Source organism: Salvelinus namaycush, chromosome 4 (genome assembly GCF_016432855.1).
Source record: "Salvelinus namaycush isolate Seneca chromosome 4, SaNama_1.0, whole genome shotgun sequence".
Taxonomy (NCBI): domain Eukaryota; kingdom Metazoa; phylum Chordata; class Actinopteri; order Salmoniformes; family Salmonidae; genus Salvelinus; species Salvelinus namaycush.
The window spans coordinates 34,101,048-34,116,665 of record NC_052310.1 but is presented as its reverse complement, the minus strand read 5'-3'; the positions used below and the strand labels follow the sequence as shown (position 1 = coordinate 34,116,665).

Here is a 15,618-nt window from a genome sequence, read left to right as displayed (position 1 = left end):
ATCACTCAAATCAAAGTTTGTCAGATGTATTTTCAGATGTTAAAAGCAGCCTGGATGGGAAATAAGGCACAATTTGAGTTGTATTTATCCTTTATTTAACTAGGCAAGCCAGTTAAGAACAGATTATTATTTACAATGATGGCCTGGTGGGTTTGTTCAGGGTACTGGCCCAACTCTCTAACCACTAGGCTACCTGCCGCCCCTTTAAATGCACTTGCATTTATTATACTTTTAATTAACTTTAATAATTGATTGATTAACTTGAGTTGTCTTTTGTTCATTGCTGGCTGTGTCATACGTCTTTCACTTGTGTTTAAAACTTCATTGAATTTTATAAAGATTTCGCCTATTGCTATCTGCAAATGTATGAACTTTTATTTAGAAGTAGCTACAAAAACGCCTTGGCCGCCCGGAAGTATAGTTTTTCGATCAGTCCACTTTCCTCTGTGGCGTTGTTTAGCATCCCTTTTGATGTTACTGCGTTTTAATCCTTGAAAGGAGGTCTGACTATATGGGTAAGTATTTGCTAAAAATATTATTTACTGTTCGACGCAAATATTTGTTGTTATATAGCTAGCTAACTAGCTAAACAACACTGTACCAGCTCAAATCAAGCCGTTGTTTACACGTATCTAGGTGTTAGCTAGCTTCCCAGCTAGCCAACTCTGGTTCCCTTTGTAGTTTGGTTGTTATCTATCTAGCCACAAGCTCATATAGGCTCGGCTAACGTTGTAGCTTGTTAGCTAGCTATTTTCCTAGAGGTAGCAGTTACATAAGCAGACATTGCATTACCGTTTTCCTGGCAGCAGGATCGCGGAATTATCTTTCAAAATAATAGGCCCACTACAAAGACATCCTTTGGGAATGTAGATCTTTTTTGGCACTCCAGTGCGGTACAACTGTTTTTCATAGCATTGCAACCACCTTTGAAAAAAGAAATGGATAATTTGACGTACTTTTAATATTGTAATATTCATATCAACATTTCTTTAGAAAGTTTACACCAATACTGATATGTTGAAAGCTATTGTGTAGTAGGCTATATGTAAATACACTTTTAATAAAATACAAATATATGTCATTGGAATTACTCAATAGTCTACGAAACTTAAATTGGTCTATTGTGCTGGACAACGGGTTTAATACAGAGTGCTGGTGACTCATTACTCCACCCACTCCATTCACTGCAATTCACTGTATAAGAAATACATATTGGCTTATAGTGAAAAAACTATTATTCGTGCCGATGTAAATGTGGGTTGAGAGTACTCAGTAGGGTCTGTAGAGTCTATATATGATGTCATTTCATGGGGCACTGAATAATACGGAGTGCTGCTACAGCAGAACAGATAGAACAATGAGACAGATATTTCCCCGGATGTATAAAGGTGAAGCGTCGGGTTTCCACTCACTACCATATACGGTAGTGAGAGGAAGCCCAGTGGCCAACATTATACAAATTTTCATCAATGAAACATTTGATCTCAATAAAGTTCTCTTTTCCCAAAACTAGAATATGTTACGTACGGAGTGGACAAAGTTTGTAGACTTTACTCTTTGCCAAAGTATTTTATTTTTTCATTGTTCAGAAGGAGCGCAAAGGCGAATTGAGTTATTGCACAAGTGCACTTCAGAGTAGGCAATCCCTAACGGAAATATGTAAATGTCGGTTAGAACGGGCCAGTAGGATCTCGCTGGCTCGTGCTTGGCTCTGCCCACCTCATTCCTTGTTCTGTCCACTATGACTCACTTGTTCCCATTGGAAAAGACAGGCTGTGGTCTATCTTGGGTTAGTTATCGAAATCTTTGGCTGCAGTGTAGCCATGTTCCTAACTCAGGGTCCAGCATTAGGTCTACCTGTTTGATCTATGCCCTAACCTGAAGAACAATTCTGATCATTAGCATGTTCTATTTGTATGTTAATTGCTTTGGTAGTTCCTGTCACACCAAACTTTATTCCTCACCATCATTGGGTGTGGTGAGACCTTCTCCAAGTGAATTACCTGATATCACAAACTGTTTGGACTTATTCCATGAATCTAAATCTTACACAGTTCACAGATAGGGTCTTACAGGAGGTGCGTTTAGGTCTAAAAAGAGCCTAAAATGTCCACTTTCATCTTCTCAAAAATTGAGATAGAAATGTAAAAAGCATGTCAAACATCCTTCCTCCCGATGAAGTTTCTATGTGAGAATTACCAGAACAATGTGAGATACATTTATACTCAAATATTTTAAGTATTTGGCTAAGGTGTATGTAAACTTCCGACTTCAACTGTAGCCGCAAAACATGGTTAAAACTAACTTTGATATCATGGATGGTCAGTCATTGCATCCATAGCTCTGTCTATGAATTTGAGAGTGGTACATTTCTCCAGCACCATCCCTCAGCTTTTTACTGAAACAAGTGTTTCTACTTATGATTGTTGCTTAAAATAAGACAGGACTTCTAATAAGACAAAGGCAAAGTAATAATAACTTGTGTTTTCTCACAAATGACAATTGGGAGACATGGGCTGTATGATCCATGAGTTTAGGCATTTCTCAGTGAGCACATATTTTATGAGGAGACAAATAAAATGTTCACACAATTGCCAAAAAACAAAACACAGATTCCTGTGACTTTCAGTCCAGAACCTAAGCCCTAGAGGCAAACTATTTATTTGTCAGGCCAAGCAATTGTCCTGATGCAATTTTTGGCACATGTTAAGGCTGGCCTTGGGCTGATTTTAAATGTATAAAGCCAAGATGCAGCTGGCTCATCACCATTAGGTTAATCTAGGTTGTTAAAGGGTATGCCAGCCCATCATTGTTTTCATTGTGTCTTTGAAGCAGTTGGCTTCTCAACTAATCACCTACTTATAATCAGTACTTGGCACCTCAGTTAGGCCAAGGCAAGTGTGCATGGAAGTCGGTAGCATGGAAAGGCATTTTATTACACACTGGAAGTGAACAGGGTAAGCTAAAAAAGTACTCCCAACACCACTTTTACATCAGCGCAAATAATATATCTTTATTTGAATTTTTATGTAAGCCAATATATAGTTCAAATACAGTGGTTTGCTTTGTCTATCAAATGGTTGTAGTAAAAGGCCAGCAACACTCCGTATTATTCAGTGCCTCATGAAATTACACCTTATATAGATTGTACAGACCCTACTGAGTACCCAACCCCACTTTTACATCGGCACAAATAATAGATTTTTCACTATAAGCCAATATGTATTTAATATACAGTGATTTGTGTTGTGGCCTATGGAATGAGTGTAGTAAAAGGTCAGCAATACTCTGTATTATTTAGTGCCCTCATGAAATGACACTATAAAGTATTCACACCCCTTGACTTTTTCCACATTTTGTTGTTACAAATTGATTTAATTTTACTTTTCTGTCAACAATCTATACAAAATACTCTGTCAAAGTGGAAAAATTCTAACACTTGTAAAACAAAATCCTGAAAAACAAAACACTTAGATAGGTATGATGATTAGATAGGTATTCAACCCAGAGTCAATATACACTGCTCAGAAAAATAAAGGGAACACTTAAACAACACAATGTAACTCCAAGTCAATCACACTTCTGTGAAATCAAACTGTCCACTTAGGAAGCAACACTGATTGACAATAAATTTCACATGCTGTTGTGCAAATGGAATAGACAACAGGTGGAAATTATAGGCAATTAGCAAGACACCCCCAATAAAGGAGTGGTTCTGCAGGTGGTGACCACAGACCACTTCTCAGTTCCTATGCTTCCTGGCTGATGTTTTGGTCACTTTTGAATGCTGGCGGTGCTTTCACTCTAGTGGTAGCATGAGACGGAGTCTACAACCCACACAAGTGGCTCAGGTAGTGCAGCTCATCCAGGATGGCACATCAATGCGAGCTGTGGCAAGAAGGTTTGCTGTGTCTGTCAGCGTAGTGTCCAGAGCATGGAGGCGCTACCAGGAGACAGGCCAGTACATCAGGAGACGTGGAGGAGGCCGTAGGAGGGCAACAACCCAGCAGCAGGACCGCTACCTCCGCCTTTGTGCAAGGAGGAGCAGGAGGAGCACTGCCAGAGCCCTGCAAAATGGCCTCCAGCAGGCCACAAATGTGCATGTGTCTGCTCAAACGGTCAGAAACAGACTCCATGAGGGTGGTATGAGGGCCCGACGTCCACAGGTGGGGGTTGTGCTTACAGCCCAACACCGTGCAGGACGTTTGGCATTTGCCAGAGAACACCAAGATTGGCAAATTCGCCACTGGCGCCCTGTGCTCTTCACAGATGAAAGCAGGTTCACACTGAGCACGTGACAGTCTGGAGACGCCGTGGAGAACGTTCTGCTGCCAGCAACATCCTCCAGCATGACCGGTTTGGCGTTGGGTCAGTCATGGTGTGGGGTGGCATTTCTTTGGGGGGCCGCACAGCCCTCCATGGGCTCGCCAGAGGTAGCCTGACTGCCATTAGGTACCGAGATGAGATCCTCAGACCCCTTGTGAGACCATATGCTGGTGCGGTTGGCCCTGGGTTCCTCCTGATGCAAGACAATGCTAGACCTCATGTGGCTGGAGTGTGTCAGCAGTTCCTGCAAGAGGAAGGCATTGATGCTATGGACTGGCCCGCCCGTTCCCCAGACCTGAATCCAATTGAGCACATCTGGGACATCATGTCTCGCTCCATCCACCAACGCCACGTTGCGCCACAGACTGTCCAGGAGTTGGCGGATGCTTTAGTCCAGGTCTGGGAGGAGATCCCTCAGGAGACCATCCGCCACCTCATCAGGAGCATGCCCAGGCGTTGTAGGGAGGTCATACAGGCACGTGGAGGCCACACACACTACTGAGCCTCATTTTGACTTGTTTTAATGACATTACATCAAAGTTGGATCAGCCTGTAGTGTGGTTTTCCACTTTAATTTTTAGTGTGACTCCAAATCCAGACCTCCATGGGTTGATAAATTTGATTTCCATTGATAATTTTTGTGATTTTGTTGTCAGCACATTCAACTATGTAAAGACAAAAGTATTTAATAAGAATAGTTCATTCATTCAGATCTAGGATGTGTTATTTTAGTGTTCCTTTTATTTTTTGAGCAGTGTATGTTAGAATCAACTTTGGCAGCGATTACAGCTTTGAGTCTTTCTGGGTAAGTCTCTTAAGAGCTTTCCACACCTGAATTGCGCAACATTTTTCCATTATTCTTTTCCAAAATTCTTCAAGATGGTTGTTGATCATTGCTAGACAACCATTTTCATGTCTTGCCATATATTTTCAAGCAGATTTAAGACAAAACTGTAACTCGGCCACACAACAACTCCAGTGTAGATTTGGCCTTGTGTTTTAGGTTATTGTCCTGCTGAAAGGTGAATTAATCTCCCAGTGTCTGGTGGAAAGCAGACTGAACCAGGTTTTCCTCAACAATTTTACCGGTGCTTAACTCCATTCCGTTTCTTTTTTATCCTGGAAAAACTCCCCAGTCCTTAACGATTACAATTGTGCTCCCGAGTGGCGCAGCGGTCTAAGGCACTGCATCTCAGTGCTAGAGGCGTCACTACAGACACCCTGGTTCGAATCCAGGCTGTATCACAACTGGCCGTGATTGGAAGTCCCATAGGGCGGTGCACAATTGGCCCAGCGTCGTCCGGGTTTGGCCGGTGTAGGCCGTCATTGTAAATAAGAATTAGTTCTTAACTGACTTGCCTAGTTAAGTAAAAAAATAAATAGCAATCTGTATTTTTAGATAGTTGTCTTAAATAGACATGTAAACAATTTTTTTGTGTGCATTTGCTAATGAGCACAAGAGAAATCGTCATTGATTAAAATGTAATATCTTTTGAATTAGTTTTCCACCTTGCAATGTTTTGAAATGCAGGCTTTTATTTTGAAGGTTACCATAGGAAAGTGAGGTCATCGTTAGTCCTGCTAGCAGAATAGTAGTAGACATTGCTGCTTTGTATGACACAGCCCTGAGATCAAGTCTTAAATAAAAATCACATTGAGGGAAAGTGGTTCAGAGGAAAGTCTATTCTAGTTACCTCGTATAACCTAGTAAAATATCATGAAATTCAAGTTCCTCTTGAAATCATAGCTAGGTCAACATTGCATTTATTGCACCAGCATTTATTTTCTTACATAATTTGTTGTCAGCATATTGATTACTGATTTGAATTTTCTTCTAAAGGTTCCAAATACACACTGATGGGAGGAATGAAAATGGATTCCACTCACAATGTCACTCCCCATCAAACAAGACACACGAGGTGTTCCTGACTTTATCTGAATGATGTGACATGAATGAACAAAATAGCTTTTTATAGCTGCACTCGAACAAACATCCAACTTGAGTTGCTAATATAACTTGTTAATTAAAGGGAACTTTTTAACAATCCTAGAATATGAATTGGGCCTAATTCTGTACATCTTAAAGTAGATTTCCCTGACGTTGAAGGGGAATGCAGACTTGTCGCCCATAGACCGCATGCGAGTGTGATGCCCAGGCGAAGCTTGCCGCTGCAGGGCCGGATGCGCTGGATGCTCCTGGGGCTCTTCCTGTTGCTGGTCCTCCTCCTCTTTGCTTACCTGCTGGAGTGCACTCCCCCAGCTGATGTTAGCCTGGTCCTGCCTGGCCTGGGAGGGGAGTCCCATGGAAAGGAGTACTACCAGGCACTGCTGCAAGAGCAGGAGGAGCGGCACGTAAGCCGCGCCGCCAGCCTCAAGCGGCAGATCGCCCAACTCAAGCAAGAGCTCCAGGAGATGAGTGAGAAACTCAAGGTCCTGCAGGACAGAAAGGAAGGTCCTGGGGTCCAGGGGCTGGTTGAAACCAAGGACCAGGAGCCTGGGGATCTTCTCGAATTCCTCCACTCCCAGATCGACAAAGCCGAGGTGAACACGGGAGCACGGCTGCCCAGCGAGTACGCCCTGGTCCCCTTCGAGAGCTTCACCTCTAGTAAGGTGTATCAGCTGGAGATGGGGCTGACCAGGCACCCAGAGGAGAAGCCTGTGCGGAAGGACCGCAGGGATGAGCTGGTGGAGGTCATTGAGGCAGCCCTGGACGTCATAAACAACCCAGACGAGGAGGATGGCCAGGAGGATGATGTGCCCATGCAGAGGCAGACCTACACCGAGAGCCACTTTACTGAGGGTAAGAGCGCTATACTGGGGAAATGTATAACAGTGGTTCTCAACCTGATCCTCGGGGGGCCCCCCCAGCCACTCCACATATTATTTATTCCACTACCAGCATGGCTGATTTAATTATGGGCCTGATGATAAATTGACCAATTAAATCAGATGTGCTAGTGCTGCCACTACAGCTAGTGCTGTGTACAAAACATTAGGAACACCTGCTCTTTCTATGATAGACTGACCAGGTGAATCCAGGGGACAAAAAATGTAAGTGCCTTTGAACAAGGTATGGTAGTAGGTGCCAGGCGCACCAGTTTGAGTGTCAAGAACTGCAACGCTGCTGGAATTTTCAAGCTCAACAGTTTCCCGTGTGTATCAAGAATGATCCACCAACCAAAGGACATCCAGCCAACTTCACGCTGTGGGAAGCAACTGTGGGAAGCATTGGAGTCAACATGGGCCAGCTTCCCTATGGAACGCTTTTGACACCTTGTAGTGTCCATGCCCCCAATGGATTGAGGCTGTTCTGAGGGCAAAGGGGGATGCAACTCAAAATTAGGAAGGTGTTCCTAGTGTTTTGTACACTCAGTGTATGTGGAGTGGCTGAGGGCCAGCATGGGAACCCCTGATGCAGATTACTATCTGCTTGTTTCATGCCAGCAAAAATGTAATCTAGCCAGTAAAGTTGAACAATATTTGTTCCCTATGTTTGACAAAACTGATGTTTCCCCTTTATGTGGGCAGGGCTGTACAGAACAGAACGGGACAAGGGCACACTCTACGAGCTCTTCTTTGCAAAAGAGGACTCTGACAACTTCCGCCATGTCACTCTTTTCCGTCCTTTTGGTCCTTTAATGAAAGTCAGAAGCACGTCCGTAGAAACAACTGGAATCATCATCAATATCATTGTGCCGTTGGCAGGCAGAACAGAGGCATTCTCACATTTCCTACACAACTTCAGGTTAGTGGTGGTGAGTCACGTGAAATGGGCAATATGCAGCCTACGCCTAGTATTTGTGAAGATTGTGGCAACAGTTTTTTTTTTTTGCAGGGAAGTTTGCATAGAACACGATAGGCGAGTGCATCTTACGGTGGTCTACTTTGGACAAGAGGGCTTACAAGAGGTGAAGTCTTATTTGGAAAAAATGTCCAGGTTTGTTATCTTTTAATATGAAAGAAAGGAATTGTGATTTTACTGCTGTACATTTCTCACTTGTCCATATGTTATGTTATTTTCTAGTCAAGACATCTAAAGGAAGGAATCTACCCAATGTTTTGAGTTGCTTGGTTGAGTGTGACTGACTGATGTTACCCCTTGCTCTATAGAAAAGGGGGTTTCGGGTGCAAACCACACCTCTATTTAAATGGCATTGTTGGTTTTTAGGGAGGCAAGCTTTTCCAACTACACACTTATCCCAGTGGACGAGGAGTTTTCCAGAGGCAGGGGTCTGGACATCGGTGCCCATACCTGGAAGAAGGGTGACGTATTGATGTTCTTCTGTGATGTGGATATCTACTTCACACTGGACTATCTCAACACCTGCCGTCTTCACACCGCTCCAAGTAGGTGCCTTCTACCAAAACATTAGCCTACACATTCATGTTTCCTAATTTCTAATTATGAGTACTTAATGCAGGTGGTTTGACTCTTTTCTAAACGTGTACTATGGGCATTTTGGATGTAATTTGTACCAAAATATACTATATGTAAAACTCATCCCTTTTTGTGTTTTCTTCTTGTAGACAAGAGAGTCTTTTATCCGGTGGTTTTCAGTTTGTATAATCCTGCCATAGTCTATGGAAATCTGGAGCTGGCTCCCCCCATTGAAAGTCAACTTGTAAGTACCTGAAAAAATACATGAAAAAAGTGTATGTATGTACAGTTGAAGTCTGAAGTTTACATACACCTTAGCCAAATACATTTAAACTCAGTTTTTCTCAATTCCTGACATTTAATCTGAGTGGTCAGTTAGGATCACCACTTTATTTTAAGAATGTGAAATGTCAGAATAATAATAGAGAGAATGATTTATTTCCGCCTTTATTTCTTTCATCACATTCCCAGTGGGTCAGAAGTTTACATACACTCAATTAGTATTTGGTAGCATTGCCTTTAAATTGTTTAACTTGGGTCAAATGTGTCGGGTAGCCTTCCACAAGCCTCCCACAATAAATTGGGTGAATTTTGGCCCATTCCTCCTGACAGAGCTGATGTAATTGAGTCAGGTTAGTTGGCCTCCTTGCTCGCACACGCTTTTTCAGTTCTTCCCTCAAATTGTCTATAGGATTGAGGTCAGGGCTTAGTGATGGCCTCTCCAATAACTTGATTTTGTTGTCCTTAAGCCATTTTGCCACAACTTTGGAAGTATGCTTGGGGTCATTGTCCATTTGGAAGACCCATTTGCGACCAAGCTTTAACTTCCTGATTGATGTCTTGAGCTGTTGCTTTAATATATCCACATCATTTCCCTACCTCATGATGCCATCTATTTTGTGAAGTGCACCAGTCCCTCCTGCAGCAAAGCACCCCCACAACATGATGCTACCACCCCGTGCTTCACAGTTGGGATGGTGTTCTTCGGCTTGCAAGCCTCCCCCTTTTTGCTCCAAACATAACGATGGTCATTATGGCCAAACAGTTCTATTTTTGTTTCATCAGACCAGAGGACATTTCTCCAAAAAGTACGATCTTTGTCCCCATGTGCAGTTGCAAACCGTAGTCTGGCTTTTTTATGGCCGTTTTGGAGCAGTGGCTTCTTCCTTGCTGAGCGGCCTTTCAGGTTATGTCGATATAGGACTAGTTTTACTGTGGATATAGATACTTTTGTACCTGTTTCGTCCAGCATTTTAACAAGGTCCTTTGCTGTTGTTCTGGGATTGATTTGCACTTTTCGCACCAAAGTATGTTCATCTCTAGGAGACAGAACGCGTCTCCTTTCTGAGCGGTGTGACGGCTGCGTGGTCCCATGGTGTTTATACTTGTGCACTATTGTTTGTACAGACGAACGTGGTACCCTCAGGCGTTTGGAAATTGCTTCCAGCAGAGTGGGCAAAAATCCCAGTGGCTAGATGTGCCAAGCTTATAGAGAGACATACCCCAAGAGACTTGCAGCTGTAATTGCTGCAAAAGGTGGCTCTGCAAAGTATTGGCTTTTGGGGGGGCTATTGGCTTTTTTGGGGGTCTTATTTCTTGTTTGTTTCACAGTAAAAAAAATATTTTGCATCTTCAAAGTGGTAGACATGTTGTGTAAATCAAATGATACAAACCCCCAAAGAATCCATTTGAATTCCAAGTTGTAAGGCAACAAAATAGGAAGAATGCCAAGAGGGGGTGAATACTTTCGCAAGCCACTATATATACAGTTGAAGTTGGAAGTTTTCACATGGAATAGCATTCATTTCTCAGAACAAGAATAGACTTTCAGAAGAAAATCTTTGTTTCTAACCATTTTGAGCCTGTAATCGAACGCACAAATGCTTATGCTCCAGATACTCAACTAGTCTAAAGGACAGTTTTATTGCTTCTTTAATCAGGACAACAGTTTTCAGCTGTGCTAACATAATTGCAAAAGGGTTTTCTAATGATCAATTAGCCTTTTAAAATGATAAACTTGGATTAGCTAACACAACGTGCCATTGGAACACAGGAGTGATGGTTGCTGATAATGGGCCTCTGTACGCCTATGTAGATATTCCATAAAAAATCAGCTGTTTCCAGCTACAAAAGTAATTTACAACATTAGCAATGTCTACACTGTATTTCTGATCAATTTTATGTTATTTCAATGGACAGAATGTGCTTTTCTTTCAAAACAAAGACATTTCTAAGTGGCCCCAAACTTACACACACACAATACCAGTCAAAAGTTTGGACACACCTACTTATTTTTACTATTTTCTACATTGTGGAATAATAGTGAAGACATCAAAACTATTAAATAACACATATGGAATCATGTAGTAACCAAAAAAGTGTAAACAAATCAAAACATATTTTATGAGTATCTTCAAAGTAGCCACCCTTTGCCTTGATGACAGCTTTGCACACGGTTTGAATTCTCTCAACCAGATTCATGAGGTAGTCACCTGGAATGTTTTTCAATTAACGGGTGTACCTTGTTAAAAGTTTGTTTGTGGAATTTCTTTCCTTAATGCGTTTGAGACAATCAGTTGTGTTGTGATATACAGGTGGTATACAGAAGTAGCCCTATTTGGTAAAAGGCCGTCCATATTATGGCAAGAACAGCTCAAATAAGCGAAGAGAAACAGTCCATAATTACTCTAAGACATGAAGATCATTCAATCCGGAAAATTTCAAGAACTTTGAAAGTTTCTTCAAGTGCAGTCGCAAAAACCACCAAGCGCTATGATGAAACTGGCTCTCATGAGGAACGCCACAGGAAAGGAAGACCCAGAGTTACCTCTGCAGTAGAGGATAAATTCATTAGAGTTACCAGCCTCCGAAATCTGAAATTAACTGCACCTCAGATTGCAGCCCAAATAAATGCTTCACAGAGTTCAAGTAACAGACACATCTCAACATCAACTGTTCACAGGAGACTTTGTATCAGGCCTTCATGGTCGATTTTGCTGCAAAGAAACCACTACTAAAGGACACCAATAAGAAGATACTTGCTTGGGCCAAGAACCACAACCAATGGACATTAGACCGGTGGATATCTGTACTTTGGTGTGATGAGTCCAAATTTTAGATTTTTGGTTCCAACCGCCGTGTCTTTGTGAGACACAGAGTAGGTGAACGGATGATCTCTGCATGTGTAGTTCCCAACGTGATGCATGGAGGAGGTGGTGTGATTGTGTGGGAGTGCTTTGCTGGTGACACTGTCTGTGATTTATTTAGAATTCAAAGCACACTTAACCAGCATGGCTACCACAGCATTTTGCAGCGATACGCCATCCCATCTGATTTGCGCTTAGTGGAACTAGCATTTGTGTTTCAACAGGACAATGACCCAAAACACACCTCCAAGCTGTGTAAGGGCTATTTGAGCAAGAAGGAGAATGATGGAGTGCTGCATCAGATGACCTGGCCTCCACAGTCACCCGACCTCAACCCAATTGAGATGGATTGGGATGAGTTGGACCACAGAGTGAAGGAAAACCAGCCAACAAGTGTTCAGCATATGTGGAAACTCCTTTAAAACGGTTGGAAAAGCATTCCAGGTGACTACCTCATGAAGCTGGTTGAGAGAATGCCAAGAGTATGCAAAGCTGTCATTTGTTTAACACTTTTAGTTACTACATGATTCCATATGTGTTATTTCATAGTTTTGATGTCTTCACTAGTATTTTACAATGTATAAAATAGTACAAATAAAGAAAAACTCTGGAATGAGTAGGTGTGTGCAAACTTTTGACTGGTACTGTCTATATTTTTTAAATTTAATTGTTACTTAATGTTGACATTAGTCAACTCGCCAATGACAAGTGTGCTTTCCGTATAGATTCACAAGAAAGATGCTGGATTCTGGAGAGATTTTGGCTTTGGAATGACATGTCAGTACCGCTCGGACTTCCTCAATATAGGTAAGCAGTGTTGACTGATAAGTATTGTTATGCGTGCTTGTTACATATTTTTACTGTGTTATATTCTACCCCTCAATTGTATTTTCTAGGAGGTTTTGACCTGGAAGTGAAAGGTTGGGGTGTGGAAGATGTCCACTTGTACAGGAAGTACCTGCGGAGCGACCTGATTGTGATGCGTACGCCGGTATCCGGCCTCTTCCACCTGTGGCACGAGAAGCAGTGTGCAGACGAGCTGACCCCAGAACAGTATCGCATGTGCATCCAGTCCAAAGCCATGAACGAGGCGTCCCATTCCCACCTGGGCATGCTGGTGTTCCGCGAGGAGATTGAGAATCACCTCCGCAAGCAGGCCTACAAGACCCAGAGCAATACTGAAAACTGAATGCCTTTTCGTTAGGTGGCCATCTTGGGTACTCTAAATCAGAACTCCTCGCAAAAAAAATAATACAAGAGCTGAGGTACACTCATGTCGTTACTAACATGATTAAAATGCACTATATAGAAGACCAGTTTACACAAAATCCTGTTACATTTCACAGCTCAGCTAGACACCTATGGATGTTAGTAAATGTGAAGTGTCAACTTAAACATTTCAAGAGACTGAGAATGGCACTACCTGTGTCAACAACACAAAAAGGCTAATGGTACATCTTTGAAGCTGGGGAAACTTGCATAACCTATCATTAGCAAGTCAAGGCAATGTTCTTGCATGTGAGGTCAAGCAATCAATGGACGTGTTATTTTTTTTTTATCGCTACTGTAACCTGTTCTCTCTATAGCCATATTGTTTAATTTGTGTAATGTTAAGCTTGGTTTAAAGTTGTACAGTGATTAAAAAAAGGGACCTTTTTATGTTAGAATATGATTTGTTCAAAGGAACCATCAGTCAGAGGCAGTGTTTATCAGCATTGAAGAAGGTTTATCCTATCAGCGTTTATTTGGAAATGTACCAAATTCTACAGATCGGACTGGATTGAAGAAGCAATTGAAACAAAGCTTTGCAAAAAGCATGCAGCACATTCATAATTTGCACAAGTGTCATTCTTCTGACATTTCTTGATTTATTCTCTGAGGATGATTCACAGTATTATTTCATTAAATTGAGCCTTGCAGCCACTCTGCCAGTTAAATCTTGAATGGAATAATGTATAAATAATAATTTTTTTGCAGCCAGGGATGTCATACTTGTCTGAATATGTGCCTATTAACTGGAGATGAGGATATTAAAGATACTTTTATATATATAGTGTAAGTGGACACCCCTTCAAATTAGTGGATTTGGCTATTTCAGGCACACCCATTGCTGACAGGTGTATAAAATCGAGCACACAGCCATGCAATCTCCACAGACAGTAGAAGGGCCTTAATGAAGAGCTCAGTGACTTTCAAAATAGCACCGTCATAGGATGCCACCTTTCCAGCGAGTCAGTTCGTCAAATTTCTACCCTGCTAGAGCTGCCCCGGTCAACTGTAAGTGATGTTATTGTGAAGTGGCAACGTCTAGGATCAACAACGGCTCAGCCGCAAAGTGGTAGGCCACACAAACTCACAGAACGGGACCGCCGAGTGCTGAAGCATGTAAAAAAGAAATCCACTCTACCGAGTTCCAAACTGCCTTTGGAAGCAACGTCAGCACAAGAACTGTTCGTCGGGAGCTTTATGAAATGGGTTTCCATGGCCGAGCAGCCACACACAAGCCTAAGATCACCATTCGCAATGCCAAGCGTCGGCTGGAGTGATGTAAAGCTTGTCACCATTGGACTCTGGAGTAGACAAAACTGGGTTTGTTGGATGCCAGGAGAACGCTACCTGCCCCGTTGCATAGTACCAACTGTAAAGTTTGGTGGAGGAATAGAGGTCTGGTGCTGTATTTCATTGGTGTGGGCTAGGCCCCTTAGTTCCAATGAAGGGAAATCTTAACGCTACAACATACAATTACATTCTAGACGATTCTGTGCTTCCAACTTTGTGGCAACAGTTTGGGGAAGGCCCTTTCCTGTTTTAGCATGACAATGCTCGTGGCTGAATGGAAGAAAGTCCCTGCAGCAATGTACCAACATCTAGTGGAAAGCCTTGCCAGAAGAGTGGTGGCTGTTATAGCAGCGAAGGGGGGGGGCCAACTCCATATTACTGTCCATGACTTTGGAATGAGATGTTTGACGAGCAGGTGTCCACATACTTTTGGTAATGTAGCATACTAAATATTCCTCCTGAGGCTATTGATACAGTTATGAAGATGTTTGCAGCCATTCATATTGCCATACTTGTATGTTTTGAAATGGTCTAATCTTTATTAATAAAAAGAAAATAACATGAACTACCCATTCCAGTGTAAAAAAAATATAAAATGGTAGCTTAGGCTTTTATACACTGCTCAAAAAAATAAAGGGAACACTTAAACACAATGTAACTCCAAGTCAATCACACTTCTGTGAAATCAAACTGTCCACTTAGGAAGCAACACTGATTGACAATACATTTCACATGCTGTTGTGCAAATGGAATAGACAAAAGGTGGAAATTATAGGCAATTAGCAAGACACCCCCAATAAAGGAATGGTTCTGCAGGTGGTGACCACAGACCACTTCTCAGTTCCTATGCTTCCTGGCTGATGTTTTGGTCACTTTTGAATGCTGGCAGTGCTTTCACTCTAGTGGTAGCATGAGACGGAGTCTACAACCCACACAAGTGGCTCAGGTAGTGCAGTTCATCCAGGATGGCACATCAATGCGAGCTGTGGCAAAAAGGTTTGCTGTGTCTGTCAGCGTAGTGTCCAGAGCATGGAGGCGCTACCAGGAGACAGGCCAGTACATCAGGAGACGTGGAGGAGGCCGTAGGAGGGCAACAACCCAGCAGCAGGACCGCTACCTCCGCCTTTGTGCAAGGAGGTGCACTGCCAGAGCCCTGCAAAATGACCTCCAGCAGGCCACAAATGTGCATGTGTCAGCATATGGTCTCAC

At 42.4% G+C, this 15,618-nt stretch overlaps 1 protein-coding gene across 3 annotated transcripts; it reads left to right on the top strand.

Moving 5' to 3' along the window:
* Positions 1-409: 409 nt before the first annotated feature.
* On the top strand, positions 410-13,826 carry LOC120046459 (chondroitin sulfate N-acetylgalactosaminyltransferase 2-like). 3 transcript variants are annotated; one of them, XM_038991714.1, is made up of 9 exons: positions 410-515; positions 6,167-6,245; positions 6,416-7,126; positions 7,855-8,071; positions 8,162-8,263; positions 8,495-8,673; positions 8,854-8,948; positions 12,576-12,657; positions 12,747-13,826. In XM_038991714.1, the coding sequence occupies exons 2-9, from the start codon at positions 6,215-6,217 to the stop codon at positions 13,037-13,039; spliced, it is 1,710 nt and encodes a 569-aa protein (XP_038847642.1). In that variant the 5' UTR covers positions 410-515; positions 6,167-6,214; the 3' UTR covers positions 13,040-13,826. The 3 variants fall into 3 exon arrangements, with proteins under 3 accessions (XP_038847642.1, XP_038847644.1, XP_038847643.1); XM_038991716.1 differs by having other exon boundaries at positions 6,167-7,126; XM_038991715.1 differs by lacking the exon at positions 6,167-6,245 and having other exon boundaries at positions 443-515.
* The last annotated feature ends 1,792 nt before the right edge of the window (positions 13,827-15,618 follow it).

Bases quoted from the DNA above. Each gene is read 5' to 3' on its own strand.
- LOC120046459 (XM_038991714.1), top strand. From the start codon at position 6,215: ATGTCACTCCCCATCAAACAAGACACACGAG. The intron at 7,127-7,854 runs GTAAGAGCGCTA...TTATGTGGGCAG, and splicing joins CGAGAGCCACTTTACTGAGG to GGCTGTACAGAACAGAACGG. The intron at 12,658-12,746 runs GTAAGCAGTGTT...TGTATTTTCTAG, and splicing joins CTCGGACTTCCTCAATATAG to GAGGTTTTGACCTGGAAGTG.